General features: G+C 53.9%; 4 protein-coding genes across 4 annotated transcripts in view; 2 read left to right on the top strand and 2 right to left on the bottom strand.

Moving 5' to 3' along the window:
* ETH_00004545 (alpha-soluble NSF attachment protein, putative) overlaps positions 1-2,068 on the top strand; it is a gene marked incomplete at both ends in the record, with an annotated part of 2,533 nt that extends 465 nt beyond the window's left edge. The window contains 3 exons of the mRNA XM_013373162.1: positions 40-190; positions 956-1,046; positions 1,245-2,068. Coding sequence (XP_013228616.1) covers positions 40-190; positions 956-1,046; positions 1,245-2,068 — 1,066 coding nt within the window. The remainder of the gene's footprint in view (positions 1-39; positions 191-955; positions 1,047-1,244) is intronic.
* A 2,071-nt stretch (positions 2,069-4,139) lies between these two features.
* ETH_00004540 (uncharacterized protein) lies at positions 4,140-10,054 on the bottom strand (the record flags this gene model as incomplete). Its single annotated transcript, XM_013373161.1, has 6 exons — positions 4,140-4,415; positions 4,658-4,717; positions 4,845-4,909; positions 5,190-6,061; positions 6,431-9,192; positions 9,332-10,054. The coding sequence occupies 6 exons, from the start codon at positions 10,052-10,054 to the stop codon at positions 4,140-4,142; spliced, it is 4,758 nt and encodes a 1,585-aa protein (XP_013228615.1).
* A 4,602-nt stretch (positions 10,055-14,656) lies between these two features.
* Positions 14,657-15,402, top strand: ETH_00004535 (uncharacterized protein; the record flags this gene model as incomplete). Its single annotated transcript, XM_013373160.1, has 2 exons — positions 14,657-14,758; positions 15,076-15,402. The coding sequence occupies 2 exons, from the start codon at positions 14,657-14,659 to the stop codon at positions 15,400-15,402; spliced, it is 429 nt and encodes a 142-aa protein (XP_013228614.1).
* A 488-nt stretch (positions 15,403-15,890) lies between these two features.
* The window catches only part of ETH_00004530 (uncharacterized protein), a gene marked incomplete at both ends in the record, with an annotated part of 8,851 nt that continues 6,560 nt past the window's right edge, over positions 15,891-18,181 (bottom strand). Inside the window, 7 exons of the mRNA XM_013373159.1 lie at positions 15,891-16,036; positions 16,168-16,281; positions 16,500-16,764; positions 17,093-17,146; positions 17,276-17,356; positions 17,424-17,578; positions 18,024-18,113. Of these exons, the coding sequence (XP_013228613.1) occupies positions 15,891-16,036; positions 16,168-16,281; positions 16,500-16,764; positions 17,093-17,146; positions 17,276-17,356; positions 17,424-17,578; positions 18,024-18,113 (905 nt within the window). The remainder of the gene's footprint in view (positions 16,037-16,167; positions 16,282-16,499; positions 16,765-17,092; positions 17,147-17,275; positions 17,357-17,423; positions 17,579-18,023; positions 18,114-18,181) is intronic.

Here is an 18,181-nt window from a genome sequence, read left to right as displayed (position 1 = left end):
TTAGGGTTTAGGGTTTAGGGTTTAGGGTTTGGGGTGCAGCGGGGAGTGGTACCAGTTCACTGGGGACGAACTGGGGGTGCTGCTGGCCGCCTATTTGATGGATTTGCGCGCCGCCCAAAATATAAAAAAAGAAAAACAACTTTTCGTGTCTTCCGTGGTTTCTTCCAAGATGCTCAAGGCCATGGCGGAGGTGAGCAGCAGCAGCAGCAGCAGCAGCAGCAGCAGCGGTAGCAGCAGCGGTAGCAGCAGCAGCGGCAGCGGCAGCAGCGGTAGCAGTGCTTCTAGGTGTAGCAGCAGCAGCAGCAGCAGTGTTTCTAATTGTAGCAGCAGCAGTACAAGCTGCAGTGTTTCCAGCAGCGGCAGCAGCAGTAGCATTTTCAGGGGCAGCAGCAGCAGCAGTAGCATTTCGAGCAGCAGCAGCAGCAGCAGCAGCAGCAGCATCCTGTTGCAGTTTCTTTGCACAAAGGAAACATCCTGAGAGCGCCCCCAGCGACGCAGCAGCAAAAGCGCGAAAGGAGCCACGAAGCCTTTGCCGTTGCTGCTGCTGCTGCCTTTGCTGCTGCTGCTGCTGCTGCTGCTGCTGCTGCTGCTGCTGCTGCTGCTGCTGCTGCTGCTGCTGCTGCTGCTGCTGCTGCTGCTGCTGCTGCTGCTGCTGCTGCTGCTGCTGCTGCTGCTGCTGCTGCTGCTGCTGCTGCTGCTGCTGCTGCTGCTGCTGCTGCTGCTGCTGCTGCTGCTGCTGCTGCTGCTGCTGCTGCACTCGCGGCTGTGGCTGCGTTTGCTTTACTCGTCCCCGGCTTTTTCCTGGTCTAGCAACGCAACAAGAAGCAGCTAGATAAAACACAACATGCAATTTATTTAATTTTTAATTTTTAATTAATTAATTAATTTAATTTTAATTAATTAATTAATTAATATAATTTTTAATTAATTAATATGTTTTGTTTCCTGCATTTAGAAGTACAAACTGGCGCGGCTGTTCCCAGAGGCTTCTTCCTGCTTCATCAAAGCAGCAGAAGCAGCACAGAAGGCCAAAGACACACACACAGGTCAGTTTCTAGGGTTTAGGGTTTAGGGTTTAGGGTTTAGGGTTTAGGGTTTAGGTTTAGGGTTTAGGGGGCGGAAGGCTGTACCAGCGTGGGGTCCTCGGGTTTGGCTGTTCGCTGTTGAGGCGGCGCAGGGTTCGTGGCCTAGGGTTTAGGGTTTAGGGTTTAGGGTTTAGGGTTTAGGGTTTGTTGTTTGCGCAGAGGCTTCGATGTACATAGAGGCTGGGAACTGCGTGCGGCGGTACTCACTTGCTGCTGCTGCTCCTGTGTTTGAGAAGGGAATAAAGTTGCTGCTGGCAGCAAACCGAATTGCTGCAGCAGCAAAAGTGTACCGGCAGCTGGCTGAGGACTGGGAAGCAGCAGGAGACCGAGCAGCAGCAGCAGCAAACTTTCTTGCTGCTGCTGATCTCTTCGACTCCGACGAATTCAGCAAAACTCAATACTCCCACTGCATTTGCAAGTACGCGGAGTTGGTGGTGTGGGGCGGGGAGGCCCCTGCTGCTGCTGCTGCTGCTGCTGCTGCTGCTGGGGGGGGCGCGGGCGCTGCTGCTGCTGCGCCTGCTGCTGCTGCTGCTGCTGCTGCGACGCTGGAAAAGGCAGCAAAGATCTTCGAAACGGAGGGCTACAAAGCCTCGCAAAACAACTTGCTGCAGTACGGAGCAAAAGATTTGTTTTTTAATTCTTTGCTGCTGCTGCTTGCTGCTCCCCGGGAAGAGCTGGGGGCCCTGGTGGACCTGCAGCTAGCGCTAGCTCGCTACAGGGAGTGCAACGCGCACTTTGCTGCCAGCAGGGAGCAGCAGCTGCTGCAGCAGCTGCTTGCTGCAGCAGAAGAGAGAGACCCCGACGCGTTTGCTGCTGCTGTTGAGGACTTCGACAAAGTCTCCAGACTCAGCCCCTGGAGAATCCACTTTCTCCTCAAAGCCAAGCAGCAAATTGCGCAGCAGCAGCAGCAGCAGCAGCAAATTGCCGGGGCTGCACACATGCAGCCTGCAGTCGGCGACGACGGAGAGCTCGACCTCTCCTGACTGCTGCTGCTGCTGCTGCTGCTGCTGCTGCGGGGAGGGGTGGGCCTGCTGCTGCAGCAGCGGGAGTCGCGGGGCGGCCTGCAGCGCCGGGCGCGAGCCGTGCTGCAGCAGCGCGTGCTGCAGCAGCTCGTGCTGCTGCAGCAGCTGCAGCAGCTGCTGCTGCGCCCATGTTCAGTTCCCCGGCGCTGGCAGCTGTCGCAGGAGGAGCAGCCGCTGCTGCTGTGGCAGCAGCAGCAGCCTGGAGCAGCGAAGGACCTCAGGGAGCTCTTGATGCAGCTGCCGAAATAACGGTCTCGCAGCAGCAGGAGCTGCTGCTGCAGGAGCTGCTGCTGCTGCTGCTGCCGCTCGTGCATAAACCTGATTTTTGCTGAAATGTTCACAGTTAAGTGTGTACAGTTTACTGTAAAAACACCGCAAAGTGCCGCTGCAGCAGCTTCTGCTGCTGCAGCAACTGCTGCTGCAGCAACTACTGCTGCAGCAACTACCGCTGCAGCAACTACTGTAGCAACCGCAGCTGTCTGTACAGCTTGTGCTTCAGCAGCTGGTGCTGCGTGCGCTGCTGCGTGCGCTGCCGCGTGCTGCAGCAGCAGCAGCAGCTGCTGCTGCTGCAGCGGCAGCAGCAGCGCGAGCCTCCTTTTTGCTGCTGCGTGCTAGCTGTCTGCGGTTTGAGGTGTACGTACACCTCGGCGGCGGCCCGGAGCCGCCAACAGTTGCTTCTTTTGGGGCTTAATGGTGTGCATGCAAACAAATAAATAAAAGCCGATTATTTATCTATTTGTTGTTTATTATTTATGTATTTTTTTATATTTTATTATTTATTTATTTTATATTTATTTGGCACTTTGAGCCTTCTCTCCGCACTTCACCGCAAGAGCTCAGGTGTACGTACACTTCAAACCGGAAAGCCTGGCTGCCAAGTTGTCAAAATGCTCTAAAGCTGCTGGCCAACAATTGCCAAAGCTGGCTGCAGCAGCTAGCCACAGCTGGCTGCAGCAGCTAGCCACAGCTAGCTAGAGCTAGCCACAGCTAGCTGCGGCGGCTGGCCACAGCTAGCTGCAGCAGCTAGCCACAGCTGGCCACGGCTAGCCACAGCTAGCTAGGGCCAGCCACAGGGTGTTACAGCTAGCCATAGCTAGCTACAACTAGCTACAGCCAGCCACAGCTAGCTACGGCCAGCCACTGCTAGCTGCAGCTAGCCAGAGCTAGCTACAGCTAGCCCTAATTAGCTACAGCTCGGCTTGCTGCAGGTGACTGCAGCGAGCTGCTGCAGGTAGCCGCAGCAAGCTGCTGCAGGTAGCCGCAGCAAGCTGCTGCAGGTAGCCGCAGCAAGCTGCTGCAGGTAGCCGCAGCAAGTTGCTGCAGGTAGCTGCAGCAAGCTGCTGCTGGTAGCCGCAGCAAGCTGCTGCAGGTAGCTGTAGCAAGCTGCTGCAGGTAGCTGCAGCAAGCTGCTGCAGGTAGCTGCAGCAAGCTGCTGCAGGTAGCCGCAGCAAGCTGCTGCAGGTAACTGCAGCAAATTGCTGCAGGTAGCTGCAGCTAGCTGCTGCAGCTCTGGCTAGCTAGCGGCTGCGGTTCGGGTGTCTGTACACCTGTATGGAAGCAGCTGCCAACTGACTTTTTCATTTTTGATTTTAAAAGTAAATCTTTTGCTGCACACGAGGGCCCCTGCGCATGCACGCATCACGCGAGGCAGCAAACCCTTCTTCAAATCTGCTGCTGCTGCTGCTGCTGCTGCTACTTTTTAACTCTGCTGCTGCAGCTGCTACTTGCTAACTCTGCTGCTCCTGCTGCTGCTTTCTAAAACTGCTGCTGCCTGCTGTTACTGCTGCAGCTAGTACTGCTGCCGCTGCAGCTCCAGGTGCTGCTGCTGCTGCTGTTGCTGCTATTAGCACCACTGCTGCTACTGCTGTTACCAGTACTACTGCTGCTCCTACTGCCACTGCAACTGCTGCTGCTGCTACTGGTGCCAGTGCTGCTGCTGCTGCTAGCACCGCTGCGACTGCTGCTGCTGCCACCGGTGCCACTGCTGCTGCTGCTGCTAGCACCGCTGCGACTGCTGCTGCTGCTACCGGTGTCACTGCTGCTGCTGCTGCTGCTGCTGCTGCCTTACTGCTGCTTTCCATTCTGCTGCAGAAACGGAAACCACCGCAATTTGTCTTTCCTTTAAAAGGCGGCGCTTCAGCAAGCTGCTGCTGTTGTAAACAAAGCCGCAGCTGTCTGTGGCCCACAGCTCAGGTTCCCGCTGCTGCTGCTGCTGCTGCTGCTGCTGCTGCTGCCGCAGGGTCTGGGGCTGCGGCGTGCTGCAGTCCGCTAAGAAGTGAGAGCTGCCGTCGGCCTCGATCGCCACAAGCTGCAGCGCGCAACCGCCCTAAACTCTAAACCCTAAACCCTAACCCGTAAACCCTAAACCCTAAACCCCAGGTCCTAAACCCTAAACCCTAAACCCTAAACCCTAAACCCGAAGCGCTTTGCTCTAAAATATACTAGCCTGAGCATCAGCTGCTGTCTAATAGGTAGGCGTGCGAGGAGCATCGGCACAGGGAAGGGTAAGATTAAGGGTTTAGGGTTTAGGGTTTAGGGTTTCGGGTTTACAGTTCCTCCAGGCAGCTCCGCGAGCAGGTCTAAGGAGTAGCCACCAAAGGTGAGTGGCGTCTGCAGAACAGGGCAAACACGCAACAGCAGTTGCTGCTGCTGCTACTGCTGCTACTGCTGCTACTGCTGCTCTTGCTGCTACTGCTGCTGCTGCTGCTACTGCTGCTGCTGCTGCTGCTGTGCTCACTTCGACGCGAAGTTGTGCAGGAGAGAGGGCCCTTGAGGCAGCAGCAAATACGCTTCTGTGCAGCGCTGCAGTAAATAAACGCCACGCAACCTCCAAACAGCCTGTTGCTGCTGCTGCTGTTGCTGCTGCTGCTGTTGCTGTTGTTGCTGCTGCTGCATAAGTTGCTGTGCATTGAGCCTTTAAACTTCAACCATAGGGCCTGAGCCTTTGGCTCTAAACCCCAAAACCCAAGTGCTGCACGTACAGCCTCAACCCTAAACCCTAAACCCTAAACCCTAAACCCCAAACCCTAAACCCTAAACTGCGGAGATTTCCGCGTCACCCTCACTAGGGTCGAAAACCGACCTGAGCTCGCCAGGTGTACAGACACTCCGGCCTCCGGAAGAGTTTCGCTGTGGCTTCCTGCCATCCACGAGTGACTTTTGCTGCTGCTGCTGCTGCTGCTGCTGCTTAGTTGAGTGTCTGGCAGAATGCAGCAGACTTGCTGCTGCAGCGCCCTTAGAAAGGCCTTGTTGTGGGGCTGAAGAGAGGCACAGAGAGGGGCGTGGCGTGCTGCTGCTATTGCTGCTGCTGCTGCTGTTAGCTGCTGCTGCGCTGCTGGCAGCTGCTTCAAAGTCTCGGCCAGTCCGATCCACCCACCTCCTTCATCCTCAGCCGCTTGCTGCTGAAGCTGCTGCTGCTGCAGCTGCTGCTGCTGCCGCTGCCGCTGCTGCTGCAGCAGCAGCGGCTGCAGGTGCATTCGAACAACACTCAGCAGCAAATCCAGAAATGCAGCAACAGCTGTTTTGCCTTCCACCTGCCCCGTGGCATCCTGCAAGGCGGGGCCCCCAGGGGGGCCCCCAGAGGGGCCCCCAGAGGGGCCTCGAGGAAGCTTGAAAGAGAAGTCACACAAGGAAAGTGCATGCAGGCAGTTTGCTGCGCTTTGGAGCCCCATGCTGTGCAGCAGCAGCTGCTGCTGCTGCGGCTGCTGCTGCAGCGCCAGCAGCAAATCGAACAGCCTAGCTGCTGTTGCTTTTTGTTGCAGTGTATGTACACCTCTGGATTGCTGCAGGTGCACAGGAGTGAAGGACAGCTGCGCCAGACTCAGCAGCAGCTGTCCAAGCTGCTGCCCAGACAGCACCAGAGCCCCTTTCTGCTGCTGCTGCTGCTGCTGCTGTATAAGCTCCGCTATCCGATTGCAAATAACTTCAAGGATTTCTTGGTCTCGCAGTCGAAGTCTGCATGCACAGCCGCAGCAGCAGTGAATTGGGAGCACGGCTAAGGCAGCAGCAAAAGCAACACCTGCTGGTGCTGCTGTTGCGTGGCACCGAAGCCGCTGCAGCAGCGTGCTGCTGCTGCTGCTGCTGCTTCAGGCCGCAGCTGCTGCAGCAGCAGCTGCATGCACTGCTGCTCGTAAAACTGCTGGTGCTGTTGCTTCTTCATTGCTCCAGTCACGGCCACATAGACTGGAGTGAGCAGCAGCAGCAGCAGCAGCAAAAGCAGCGGCAGCTGCAGCGACAGGAGCAGCCAATACAGAAGCAAGGAAAGCAGCGATAACAGCACCAGAAGAAGCAGCAAACGCAGCAGCAGCATGACAGCTCACACACTTGGCAAGGGCCCGCAGCAGGAGACTGCATTGCTGCAGGGAGAGAGCAGCAGCAGACGGGCCCTGCTGCTCCGCCTGAGGCTGCAGCAACAAACGGGTGGCAGCAGCAACAGCAGCAGCAGCAGCAGCAGAAGCGGGTATGGTCTGCTCCACCGCAGCAACAGCAGCCACAAGGCTGCTTTGAAGGCGCAGCAGCAAAGAAAGCGCTGGGGGTCCCCCTGTGCTGCTGCTCCCATTTTGTGTGCATGCCCAGTCTGCTGCTCCCCATTGCTGCTGCTCCTGCTCCTGCTGCAGCTGGTGCTGCTGCACAAGCTTGCAAAACCTTGTACACAGCTGCTGTGCCGTCTGCTGCAGCTGCTGCAGGCAGTGCATGCGCAGCTCAGGGTCTTCAAGCATGCCCGCCAGCTGCTGCGGACTCTCCTGCTGCTGCTGCTGCTGCTGCTGTTGCTGTTGCTGCGGCAGCAAAAGCGCTTTGTGTAGCTTTGCAACTGCTGGAAGGCAGGCAAGAATGTGAGACAGCTGCAGCTGCTGCAGCTTGCCGCACAAGGCAGAAGTGACGGAGTGTACGGACAAACAGAGGAAGGAAGCAGCAGCAGCAGCAGCAGCAGCAGCATCACGATTTCCAGGCATAAGCGCTGCAGCTGCTGCGGGGGTGGCGGCGGATTTTGCTACCTCTGCTGGTGCTGCTTTCCCAGGTTTTCCGGTTGCTGTTGCTGCCGTTGCTGCTGCTGTTGCTGCTGTCGCTGCTGGTGCATCTGCTTCTGCTGCTGCTGCTGCTTCTGCTGCTGCTGTTGCTGCAGCGTCTGCTGCAGTTTGCGAGAGGAACCGGCAGCACATGGAGATCTGGTCCGCCGATGAGGTTGCCTTGTGCTGCTGCAGCTGCAGCTGCAGCAGCGCAGCCAGAGGAAGCAGCCTCACAGCTGTTGGCGCTGCTTCGGCTGCTGTTGCTGCTGCTGCTGCTGAGGCTGCTGCTGCTGCAGTTCCCTCCCCGTCGGTGTGTCTAAGTACTTTGCTGCTGCAGCTGGCGATATGAGCAGCTGAAACCAATTCATGGTGACTGCCGTCACTGCCCTTGCTGCTGCTACTACTGCTGCTGCTGCTGCTGCTAAGAATAAGCAGCAGGGCCGCGTGATCAGCAGCAAGGAGCAGCAGACGTTCTATGGGCTGCTGCTTACTAACAGGTGCTGCTGGTTTTGCTGCAGCAGCCGCGGCAGCCGCTACGACCGATTCTGCCGGTGATGTTGCGGCCTCTGTGGCTGTTGCTGGTGCTGCTACTGGTGCTGCCGGTGCTGCTGCTGCTGTTGTTGTTGTTGTTGCTGCTGCTGCTGCTGCTGCTGGGACAGCTTTAGAAAGAGCTGAAAGACAGACTGGCGCGCAAAGGCCCTGCCAGGCAACTTGGTGCAGCAGCAGCGAGACAATCAACGAGGGTGCAGCTACCGTTTGCTGCAGCAGCTGTTGCTGCTGCTGCTGCTGCTGGAGCAGCCCGGAGTTGGTGGCTTCTACCTGCTGCTGGTCAAGCAGCTGCAGGCTCGAGCAAAGGCTGGCGAGGTCGCGGCAGCTGGAGAGATTTAGTGAAAAGACGAAACGTCGATCAGCAGCAGCAGTAGCAGCAGCAGCAGCTGGAGCAGCAGCAGTGGCAGCAGTAGCAGCACCTTCTGCAGCAGGTTGCTGCTCCTGCTGCAGGGGCTCAAGCCCCGCCAGACACAGCTGCAGCCGCGCTGCCTCCAGCTGCAGCACTGCTGCATGCAGCAGCAGCGGCAGCAGCAGCTGCTGCCTCCGGTGTATCTGCAGCTCTACGCAAAGCCGCAGCAAAATGCACAAATTTAGCTGCTGGCGATGCGGCTGCTGTTGCCAGGTAGCAGCTAGTTGCTGCGGCTTCTGTAGCAGCAGCTGCTGCAGGCGATGTGCGGCGTGCTGCGCTGCAGCGACGCCCGCCGGCTGCTGCTGCGCTTGCTGCTGCTGCTGCTGCGCTTGCTGCTGCTGCTGCTGCAGCTGCCGCTGCAGCTGCTGCAGCAAAGCAGCGTTCCTCCGCTCTGCTGCAGCATTGGAAGCTGGCAGCTGCTGCAGTATCAGGGCCTCCAGCTGCGCGGCGACAGGGGCAAACAGCTGCTGCTGCTGCGTCTGCTGCAGCAGCTGCTGCTGCGCTGCTGCCAGCAGCGCTGAGCAGAAAGCCGCCAAGTCATATCCGCTGAAGTTCTGCAGCTGCAGAGAGACTGCAGCAGCAACAAGCTGCTGCAACAGCAGCACCTGCTGCAGCTTCAGTGCAGCAAACGCATGCAAGGCGGAGGTGAGGAGGCTGGCCGTTAGCCCATGTTGCTGCTGCTGCTGCTGCTGCTCTTGCTCGTGCTGCTCCTGCTGCACAGTCAGACGTTGCTGCGCCTGCTGCTGCTGCTGCTGCTGCTTCTGCTTGGCAGCAGCAGCTTGCTGCTGCTGCCGCAGGAGGCCCCGTGAGAGCGCTGTTGTTGCCGTCTGAACCAAGCGGCTGTGCTGCGCTAGCAGCTGCTGCTTGAGTTGCTGCTGCTGCGGCTGCTGCAGCTGCTGCAGCTGCCGCTGCGTAGCAGCAGCAGCAGACAGCAGCAAAGCAGCATCGGAGAGCCGCAGCTTTTTTTCCAGTGAAACGGCGCGTCTGCATATTGCGGCCCAAAAGTCCTGCAGCAAAGCAGCAGCAGCAACAGGAATGCGCCAAGCTTGCTGCTGCTGCTGCTGCTGCTGCTGTTGTATAGGTCTGATCTGCACTTCAGCTGCAGCGCAGCTGCTGCTCTGCTGCAGCAACAGCAGCAAGACAATAGCCTTTGAAGGCAGGAGCCTGTGTAGCTGACAACACACGCAGCAGCTGGCAGCTGCAAACCCCAAACCCTAAACCCTAAACCCTAAACCCTAAAAGCAGTGCTGTCGAAGAAACCTTAATCCCCTTCCGTACATAATCAAGTTGCTGCTGCGCTGCTGCTGCTTTTGCTGCTGCACTCAAACGGCCTGGGGGCGCCTCTGCTATTTCGTGTATGTTCAGCAGCAAAGAGTTTAAAGCCAGTGCTGCTGCAGTCGGTCTGCTGCTGCCGCTGCTGCTGCTGCTGCCCCCGCTGAGGCTGCTGCTGCTGCTGCTGTTCAGGCTGGCTCTGCTGCTGTTGCTACTGCTGCTGCTGCTGCTGCTCGGGTTGACTCTGCTGCTGCTGCTGCTGCTGCAGAGGTTGGCTCTGCTGATGCTGCTGCTGCTGCTAGAGTTGTTGCTGCTGCTGCTTGATATTCTCAAGAGGCCAAAGTTTAAATGACGCTGCTGTTGCTGCTGTATCAGCTGCAGATATTGGCGGTGCTGCTGCTGCTGCAGCAGAAGCCCGCTTGTGGCTCTCCCTTGCTTGCTTCTGTGCAAAATAGGGCGTTCACGAAGAGCAGCAGCAGCAGCAACAGCAGCAGCAGCAGCAGCAGCATGAAACGCTTGAGGCTGCATGTTGGCAGCAGCAGCAAATCCGTACCGCAGGCAGCAGCAGCCGCGCCCAGCTGCCGCAGACCCTGCTGCTGCTGCCGCTGACACAGGAGGCCACGCAGCAGTCAGAGCTCCTGCTGCAGCGTCGGCAGGCAGCTGAGCAGCAGCAGCAGCAGCAGCTGCTGCTGCTGCAGATCGCCCCCCCATGCAGGTTTGCCTCCAAATACAAAACCCCCAGAGATTAGGGTTTAGGGTTTAGATATTCAGATCCACACATATGCGCCAGCAGCAACTCTCCAGGATCTACAGCTCACTCTTTAGCATCTAGGGTTTAGGGTTTAGGGTTTAGGGTTTAGGGTTGAGGGTTTAGGGTTTTGCGTTTAGGGTTTAGCGGCACTGCTGTCGATGGTGACAGGCTGAAACGCGCAGTTGTGTACCGCCAGCGAGAACTTCCGCCAAGGCCTGGATTAGAAAAAAACAAAAAATAAATAAATAAATAAAATAAATAAATAAATTAACTAACTTACATTAATTAATTAATGTAAGACAAAATGAATTGATAAATCATGCGAAGATCTGCTTGCAAGCTGCACTGGGGCCCTCCTGGGGCCCCCGAGGCCTCGCTGCGTTTAGGGTTTAGGGTTTAGGGTTTAGGGTTTAGAGTTTAGGACTTGTTTTATTTTTAGCTTTATATTTCTTTCAATTACTGTTTTTTGCGTTTTCTGAGTACCTCTGCGAGCTGTGGCTGCTCGCCAAAACGAAATAAAGCGAATTGAAAAGGAGCGTCGAACACGAGATCTGGGGTGTACATACACTCCAGGGGCCTTTGCAAAGAAGAAACTGCAGAAACTTTTATTTTTTGTGTTGCAAAAAGGAAATTGCAACAAGGAAATACTAGCTATTAGCATGAAATAGAAACGCATGCATGCGCGCATGCATGCATGCACATTTGGATTAATTTAAAAATTCATTTCTGTCTTTTTGCAAATGAGAAATGCTAGAAATAAAAGCAAAGAAGCCCACGGCGTGCTGGATTTCTTAGAAAGGCTGCTGCAGCAGCAAAAAATAAGAAAGATTCACTTAACTTTTTTGCATTTTTTCCACATTTTAGTTTATAAAGATAAATAAAATGTTCAATATTTGTAAACAAATATATTTTGTGCTTCTTTAGGTGCAATTTGATCTTTTTGTTCAAGTTTCCATCCAGATTTGGCTGTCTTCGTTCGCTTGCCCCGCACTTCTATATAATATATATATATGTATCCATATGTGTATTTCAATACTTCAATAAATATTTGTATTTATATTTATATTTATATTTGTATTTATATTTATAGCTGTATTTATATTTATATTTATATTTATATTTGTATTTATATTTACATTTACATGTAATATCTGAAGACTTCATGCCTGCTGTTTCAAAAGCCGAAACCCGTGGCTTTCTGGTGTTGAAATTTTTTTGCAACATTTTTTCTTTTCAGTTTTAATTTTTGAATTTTCAAAAGAATTAAATCTTTTAATAAAGTAGAGAAACAATTAACCGAAGAAAACGCCATTTCATATTTATATTTCACTCCGTGCACTTCTAGAATTCAGAATTACAGTTCAATTCATATTTATGTTCAAATTCAGGCACCTATTAATTTAAAAAAGGAAATTTAAAACTTGTTAATTTAAAAAAGATTTAAGATTCATATTTCATTTCAGACATTGTTGAAGATCAAAAGAAATCCGAAATTCATTTTCATGAATTCAGAAGCTTCATGATTCAAAATGAAAAGAAAATTCATGTTCATATTCCACTCGAGCCAACTGTGGAAATCCAAAAGAAATGGAAATTCATATTTCTTTTTTATTTTGGGAATTTTAGTTTTGATTTATTCAAATTTAAATTAAAATTCAATTTAAATTTGTTCTCAAAACTGACAAAAAACTGGAAATGCTGAAATTGAAATGCTGCTCGAGTGGCTGCAGGCCAATTTGAACTCTCTGGAAACGAAAATAATTCCTGTGTCGGCAATTTTGAATTAATAACAACAAAAATATGAAACAAAATAAAATAAGACAAAATAAAATGAAATAAAATAAAATAAAACAAAAAAGAAAATAAAATAAAATAGAAATCATAAAGTCCTAATGGCGAAACGGGGGGCTCTTGAGACTTGAAATGTGCAGAAACAAATCTTGAACTGCAGCGCCTGCTGCTGCAGATGGCACGAAAAAATGGAATAAAATGAATAAATGGGACAAATGAATGAAACAAAATGGAAAATACATATTTAATTTGCAATAACAAATCAATTTAAAGCATGGTAAGCCAGAAGAAACGAAGAAACCGCGTTAAATGAGCAGTTTCCAGTTCAACATTGCTGGGCCAACGGAAACAGGTAAAATATACTTTAAAGTGGAATTAAATTCAGTTAAATACAAACTAGGCCAAAGTTAAGAAGTAAAATATATTTTTTTTTGGTAAAATCAAGTTCCATTAAAGCGTGGGAAAGCAAGAAGGTGCTGTATCTCGCGTTTCTGCAGCAACATGCGAAGCGCGCAGTTGGAGATCAGCTCCGGTTTCCACTTTCTGATTTCCCACAAATAATTAATTCATTTTAAATTATTATTTGGGGGCTGATCAAAGAGATGAAGCATTTAGTGAGGCGTAAGCAGTGGCAGCTGCAGCGTACAGCAGACCCACACGACTGGCAAGGGATTTCTACGAAAAGTGGAGCCAAGACAAAGAAATAAGTTAAATAAATAAATATAAATTCAAATTGAAATATTGGTTATTTAAATGACTTTAATTTGGCAATTAGGAAGCCCAAGCTTCAATTTGCAGTAGCCGAAAAGACGAAAGCCAGGATCGCACCGGAGCCAGCGCTGCATGTGGAGTTGCAGCTTGGGTCTGCGCGGCGGCGAGAGTCCAGACAGCGCCAAACTAATCAATTAATTAAATAAATTGAAATATAATTTTAATTGTTTTGTTTTTAGATCCAGGAAACTTGAAATGATGGCAAAGGTGGTCCCCGCTGGCGTGCATTCCCGCGATCTTACGATTCAAGTTCATCTGAGGCTGGGGCCAGTGAGGTGGTGGTGCTGCTGCTGCCGGGATTTTTAGGGGGAAAGATCAATTAAAACGATAAATAAAGAGATAAAAAGTAATTTTAAATGAAAATTGAAGTAATTGAAAGTTAAAAACCAGCAAATAATGAGAAGGAATAAGGAAATTCGGGGCTGCGCGAATGCAGCGAGACAGAACAGCAGAGAAAACGGGGGTCACAGTAAACGGCAATAAAGAATGACCTATATTGTAATATATTAATAAGAAATCGAACAATATGCTTATTTTATTTCTTTTTTGTGCTTCAACAGGCCACAATTTGCAGCTAGACTCGCCCACGAACTCCAGACTTCCTAGGCAGCCTGTGCGGCAGTGGTCAACTTGAGGACCACTGGACAGGGGCGGCTTGCGCAGAGGGCTGCGCCTCAGACAAAAAAGAAGCAAATAATTAATTCTTCGTACCTTTTTGAATTGATTAATGTTCAGTTCGAAGTAGATTGCTAGTTAAATTAGTCCCAATGCAGAAGTGGCGGTGCAAGGACCAGTGGTCACCCTCTCGGTCCACCGCCAGCAGCAGCACTTGAGCGAAACTAACCGCAAGAAGCGCAATTTGGCTAGCTTGGAAATAAATTTATTAAATATTTCGAACGTTTTCAATTAAAAGCGAGCCTGAGGAGTGCAGATACAGATTTTCAGAAACTGCGAGCCAGCAGCAGCAGTGTGCCATCTGCAGCGCAAACTTTACCGGCGAGTCCTGCTAATTTTAAAAGCTTGTGTCTTTCAAATTGCAAATTATTTTGCAAAATAAATAAAAGTGTGTCGAATAAAAGCAGCAGCAGCGCAGTGTATTAGCAGCTGCTGCTGCAGCAGGCTTGCTGCAGCGCCAGAGACGAGGGCTGCTGCAGGGCTTGGCCGCGCGGGCCGCAGCCGGTGTGCCGGGCTAATTAGTTTCAAAATTACATTTTGGCATTTAAAAGAACATTTTAGAAATAAATAGAGCTAAAGAGCTGCCTCAATGGAGTCCGGCCTGCCGCCCTCGCCGCGAACGCGGGAGACGGAAGCTGCTGCAGATCTTGCTGCAGCAACGAGGGCCCACAAAGAAGCCCCTTGCTGCTGCTGCTGCGCAGCCCCTGCTGCAGTCCCCTGCAGCCTCCCCGCAAAGCCCTGTGGGGACCCACAGCCGGCCTTTCTGGCTGCAGCAGCGCCGCTGCTGCCCTGCGCCGGGGTGTCTGGACACCCCAGCAGCAGCAGGAGCAGCAGCAGGAGCAGCAGCACCGGCCGCCCAAACAGCCCAAAGTACTCATTACAATTTATGCTCAATTTCGCACTGAAGGCCAGGCGCTGTTCGCTGGAGACAGCGCTGCCCGCGGCAGCCACATGCCTGCAGCGCGACTGCGCAGAAAAGCAGCAGCAGCAGCAGCAGCAGCAGCAGAAGCAGCAGCAGCAGCAGAAGCCCGTCAGACTGGCGATTGAGGCCCCCCCGCTGCAGGCCAGCACCTGCTGCTCCCGCCCTTCTTCTGCCGAGTGGGTTTTGCACAAAACTTCTGGATCTTCTTGAGTTGTTTATTTCATTCCTGTGCTGCAGCAGCAAAGTTACTTCCTCTTCATTGGTGTTTGCTGCAGCTGCTTCTCCCGCAGTTGCTGCGGCTGCATGAGGCTTTCACTTTTGCTGCTGCTGCAAATGCCCGACGCAGCTCTTTCGTCTCAGTTTAATTCTTCTCTTGCATCTGGCGAGCCTTTGAACAGGAAGAATGCTGCCGCTGCTGCTGCAGCAGCAGCAGCAGCAGCAGCATGTGGCCCTAGGGGGCGCGGGGCTGCGGGGCCTGCGGGTGTCTGCATGCGTGGGCTGCGGTGTACGTACACCTGGATGTGCCTGGCCGCGCAGCGGCGCCTGAAATCAGTTGCTGCGTTTGTTGCTGCAGATCAGATCTAGAGCCGGCTGGCGAGATAGTATCCAAGTAAATAGGTGCAGCAGCAGCAGCAGCAGCAGGTGGCCTCAGTGGGGGCCAGTGCATGCGGCCTCTGTGGGTGGGCGTGGGGTGTCTGCATGCGGGAACTCCGGTGCACGTACAGTCCAAGGTGCCTGCCTGCACCGCCTCAGCTCTCTTCATCTGTTGCTGCTGCTGTTGCTGCTGCTGCTGCTGCTGCTGCTGCTGCTGCTGCCAATCAGGCCGCGCTTTCGCCTGGAGCCTCGCCCGAAGCCCCCGCTGCCTCCGCGGGGAATTCGGAGAGGAAAGGGCAGCCGCCGTTTGCCGGCGGGGCCCTCAGCAGCAAGCTGAGGATGGCTGCTGCAGCGCCGGCAGCAGCAGCAGCAGCAGCTGCTGCTGCTGCTGCTGCTGCTGCGAGGCAGGCGCCGGGCGGCGAGACGGGAGGTAGAGGAACACGCGGAGACCCCGAGCTCTCACAGCGCAGCGCAGCGCAGCGCAGCGCAGCGCAGCGCAGCGCAGCGCAGCGCAGCGCAGCGCAGCAGCAGCAGCAGCAGCAGCAGTGGCTGTGAGCCCGCTGTTTGCTGCGGCCGGCCTGTTTGCGTCTGCTGCTGGGCAGCAAGCCACGCGCGCCATGTGCTGCTGCGCACATGCCGGAGAGTCCCAAGAAGCCACAGACATTGCAGAAACGCAAAATAAAATCAAGACAAGGTAAGTGCTGCCAGCTGCAGCAGCAGCAGCAGCAGCAGAGCGCCGGAAAAGGCGAATCGGGCGGAATCTTCGGGAAAGTCCGTTTTTATGAATAGTTCCGGAGAACTTGAGGTGAGTTATCAACTAATTGGAACAAATTGAATTAACTTTTAATTCAAGTTAATTATTCTGCATGCGTTTTTTCGAAATATCTTCCGCGGAGTTGGTGAGGAAAGCCAGCAGCATTCGCGCCAGGAAGTCTGGGTCTTCGGCGCTGAACGCCAGCAGGCTGGCTTCGCTGAAGAGGAATTAATTATTCTTTTTAAAATAACTTTTTTAATAATTAATTCGAACAAAACTGCGCTAATTCTCACTCATCATCGGCCGCAGACGGGGCGTCGACCAGCAGCGAACTGCTGCTGCTGCAGTCGCCTGCTGCTGCTGCTGCTGCAGCAGCAGCGAAGCCACACGCAGTTGCTGCCAGCACCACGTCCAAAGCCTCTATGCGGCTCCTGCCTAAGGCGCAGCGGAGACACAAGTGCAAGAAATTAGTCACTTGGAGCAGCAGGGGCAGAAGCTGATACACGAGCAGCTAGCTACAGCAGCAGCAGCAGCAGCAGCAGCAGACCTGCGACAGAAGCGCTCACCCAGCAAGGTTGCTGCTGCTGCAGCAGAAGTCACCAGAGTCCTCGCGGACCAGCAGCCACGAGCTCCTTGTGAATGGGCTTTAGTTATGAAGGCGAGGAAGAAGTCTTGAGCCCCTTGAGATGCGCTGCAGCAAGATGTTGCAAAGTTGGGGAGCAGCAGCAGCAGCAGCAGCAAGTGCAGCAGGTCCCGCTTACCCCAGGGTCTTCGGCAGGGAGGGCTGCTGCCGCAGCAGCAGCAGCAGCGAATCCGAGGCCCCCGGAGAGTCTGGAGAGGGAGAGGATTGAAAAAATTGGGGAGAAGAGAGCAGCAGCAAATTGCTGCAGCAGCAGACCTCTGCAGTAGGGAGCATCCGTGGGGGCCGCAGCAACAGACGAGGCCAAGACGGAGTCAATCCACTTGTCCTGCTGCTGCTGCTGCTGCAGCTGCTGCTGCTGGCGCTGCTGCTCGCGCGTGCTGCAGTGAACCGGCAATTCTGCTGCACAGCCGAAGTCGCCGATGCAGAAGCTGAAGCTGCTGCGCAGCTCCTGGGAAAGCGCCGCGGGGAGCTCCGCAGCAGCAGCAGGCGCTGCGCTGCTGCTGCTGTTGCTGCTGCTGCGCTGCAGCGCGAAATAGAAAAGGAAATCTTGTTGAAATTCAAAACAAGAAATGCCTCACTCCAGCTTTCCAGGCCGGCCCTCCTCCGCATGCAAAATATGCTGCAGCAGCTGCTGTGAGAGCAGCAGCAAAAAGCACTTTGGCCAATTTGAACTTTACCCCAAATTGAAACTTTCCTGGCAGCTGTTGCAGCAGAAGTTGGAGAGCAGCAGCGCGAAGCAGCAGCAAGTCCTCTTACCTGTGGCTGCTGCCACTGTTGCAGTTTTGAAATTGCAAAAGAATTGAAAAATAAAAAAAGAATTTAAATGAAAATGAAAACTCACAACGCACTAGTCGCCGCTGCTGCCGCGCCGTCGCCAAAGAGAGGTTCACCAGCGCCACGCCCTGCAGCAGCACGGCTCAGCTCGACGCAAACCCTAAACCCTAAACCCTAAACCCTAAACCCTAAACCCTAGTTCGGGGCTGCGGCCCCGCGCAGCGCCAAACCCTAAACCCTAACTTCGGAAGCAGCACCTCTTGGGCGTGGAGCAGCAGCTCATCGGAGTGTCTCGCGAGGTCGAAGGCCACATACGGCGTCCCGCGCTGCAGCAGCGCCTGCAGCAGCAGCAGCAGCAGCAGCAGGTGGGGGGGGCCGCAAGCGCAGCAACTTGGCCAAACTCACCTCGAGCTGCTGCTCCAACAGGCGCTCGTCTTCGCCAAAAAAGAGAATATGAATTGCTCGGAAGTCTTCGAAAAAGGGTTTGGACGGCAGCACGAGACTTGCTGCTGAGCGGCGGCTGGTTTGCGTCTGCTGCGAAGCAAAAGTTTCCTGGAGTTCTGCGGACGAAGACGAAGCAAAAGTGGAAATAAATAAATAAATAAATAAATAAATAAATAAATGCTTTTAAATGTGAACAAGTGCTCTTAAGCGTCTGCTTCCGTGTCTGCAGCTTTGCTGCTGCTCGAAACCCACGCGGAGCAGCAAAAAGATCCAAGTGCTTCCCCCACTTCGAGCTTTCCCGCTGCTGCTGCTGCCAGCGGCCCCCGGAAGACAGCAGCGAAACCACAGAGTCCATTTGGCAGCAGCCCAGTTTGCTGCTGCTGATGCTCAGCAGCAGCGCCAGGCAGCGCGCGAAGTCCCTCAGCGACTGCGGGGGGGCCCCGAACGCTGCAGTCTGCGCGGCGAGCCCTCAGAACCACTGGTCAGGACCACTGGTCGCCGCCGCCGCCGCAGCAGCAGCAGCAGCAGCAGCAGCAACAGCAGCAGCAGCGGGAGGCTCACCATTGTGCGACACACGAGCCGCCACTCTTGCTTCTCCGCTTCGCAGAAACGAATGCTTCGGCAGCAGCTCGACGGCTGCCGCGTGAGCTTCTGCAAACGCGTGGGCGCGCTCGTGCTGAAGAAGCGGGGCGTTGCTGCTGCTGCTGCTGCTGCTGCTG

This window comes from Eimeria tenella, genomic scaffold, assembly GCF_000499545.2.
Source record: "Eimeria tenella Houghton genomic scaffold, Eth_scaff121, whole genome shotgun sequence".
Taxonomy (NCBI): Eukaryota; Apicomplexa; class Conoidasida; order Eucoccidiorida; family Eimeriidae; genus Eimeria; species Eimeria tenella.
This window is presented reverse-complemented; position numbering and strand designations above follow the sequence as displayed.